Source organism: Emiliania huxleyi (genome assembly GCF_000372725.1).
Source record: "Emiliania huxleyi CCMP1516 chromosome Unknown EMIHUscaffold_169, whole genome shotgun sequence".
NCBI classification, from domain to species: Eukaryota; Haptophyta; order Isochrysidales; family Noelaerhabdaceae; genus Emiliania; species Emiliania huxleyi.
Window position 1 is genome coordinate 22,384 of NW_005200892.1, and position 1,981 is coordinate 24,364.

A 1,981-nucleotide genomic window follows, 5' to 3' on the forward strand; every position below is an offset into this window, starting at 1 on the left:
ATCCGCGGGATGGGCGACGTGGCATAGTGGGAAATGATATACCGTCGCCATCGCCAGTTCGAATCCCAGTCCGACGGTCGAAAAAATGAATTCCTCTAAGCACTAAGAGGAGTCCACCGATCGACCGCATCCCGGCCGGCAACCAAACCGGACACATGTTCCGCGACCCGGGAGTGTGGTCTGGGATAGGCGACGTGGCATAGTGGGAAATGATATACCGTCGCCAAAACTGCACCTTAGTTAGAGCATAAGTCAAAAAATAATCTTATCCGGACCCGCTGTCGCGCGGGCGGGTAGAGTAAGTGGTTTTACATTAGCTATAAGCGCGTGGACGAGCCGCCAACGCCGCGACAGCCACTGGAGCCACAGCTTGCGCATTCTCTCACCATCGTACGTCAGAATAAAAGAACACAAGGACCCGGATCCAGAAGGACGAGTTGGATGAGCGTCAAAAGTAATGCCGGGCAGCCACTGACTGGAGCCCAACAATCATGAGACGCTCCCCGCGCTTCGGACGAGGAGCGCCGCGCCTCCGTCACGCCGCCTCAAAGTGGTTGAGGCGGTAGAGCAGCGCGGCGCCCTTGTCGTTGCCGAAAGAGAGGTATCCCGACCCTGGCGAGAAGGCAAACGACTGCACGTACTTGAGCGGCGTCTTCGACGTCGGCCAGTTGGGGTAGACACGGCGAGTCGCCAAATGCGCGACTCGCATCGACGCCTTTGCGTACTTGGACGCGAACGCGAGCAGCTCGGAGGAGTGGTTGAAGGCGAGCGCCGTGATGGCGGTGCGGACGTTCATGAACTCCTTCAGCGCCTTTGGCTCGCCGCCCGCGACGACCGCGGCGGTCTCGTACAGCGCGACGACGCCCGCGTCCGAGCCGGTGGCCACGTAGCGGCCGTCGGGGGAGAGCGCGATGCGCGTGGTTCGCACGCCCGACCCGTCGTGCCAAGTGTGGATGCACACGCGCCGCCGCACGTCCCACACCTGCGCCAGGACCCGTCCACCACAGGAAGTGTCTCGGAAGTGTCCCCCGTCCACCACAGGAAGTGTCTCGGAAGTGTCCCCCGTCCACCACAGGAAGTGTCTCGGAAGTGTCCCCCGTCCACCACAGGAAGTGTCTCGGAAGTGTCCCCCGTCCACCACAGGAAGTGTCTCGGAAGTGTCCCCCGTCCACCACAGGAAGTGTCTCGGAAGTGTCCCCCGTCCACCACAGGAAGTGTCTCGGAAGTGTCCCCCGTCCACCACAGGAAGTGTCTCGGAAGTGTCCCCCGTCCACCACAGGAAGTGTCTCGGAAGTGTCCCCCGTCCACCACAGGAAGTGTCTCGGAAGTGTCCCCCGTCCACCACAGGAAGTGTCTCGGAAGTGTCCCCCGTCCACCACAGGAAGTGTCTCGGAAGTGTCCCCCGTCCACCACAGGAAGTGTCTCGGAAGTGTCCCCCGCACCTGCACGCGGCCGTTCCCGCCGCCGGAAGCAAACAGCAGCGCGCCGTCGGGAGAATAGGCGACGCACTGGCAGCCGCCTAGACACGTCCTAGACACGTCCTAGACACTTCCTCGCGCGGAGCACGCGACGCACCGGCCGCCGCCGAAGCGCGCGGTCGGCTCGGAGGGCTGCAGGGTGGCGAGGAGGGTGCCTAGCGCGTGGAGATGCCAGCCTCGGGGGGGGGGGGGGGGGGGGGGAAAAACCCAGAGGACCCCAGGGCAGTGCAGTTCCCCGGGATTCGGCGGAAGGCACCGAAATATGGGGAAATTTGGGGAAATTTGGGGAAATTTGGGGAAATTTTGGGAAATTTGGGGAAATTTGGGGAAAAGGGGGAAAACTGGGGAAACACTGGGGAGGGATTCCCCTTCTTGGGCAGGGGGCGGCTTTTTTGCCAAAAGAACAGGAACGCCCCCCAATCCCAAAAGAACGCCATGGGGGGGCCCCCCGGGGAAAGCACTACCTCCCGGTAGCCCCCCTCCTCCCTGCCCGGGAGGGGGGG

General features: G+C 62.7%; 1 protein-coding gene across 1 annotated transcript in view; it reads right to left on the minus strand.

Moving 5' to 3' along the window:
• Positions 1-535: 535 nt before the first annotated feature.
• Positions 536-1,981, minus strand: part of EMIHUDRAFT_112430 (hypothetical protein) — a gene marked incomplete at both ends in the record, with an annotated part of 5,353 nt that continues 3,907 nt past the window's right edge. Inside the window, 3 exons of the mRNA XM_005784656.1 lie at positions 536-982; positions 1,443-1,519; positions 1,576-1,633. Coding sequence (XP_005784713.1) covers positions 536-982; positions 1,443-1,519; positions 1,576-1,633 — 582 coding nt within the window. The remainder of the gene's footprint in view (positions 983-1,442; positions 1,520-1,575; positions 1,634-1,981) is intronic.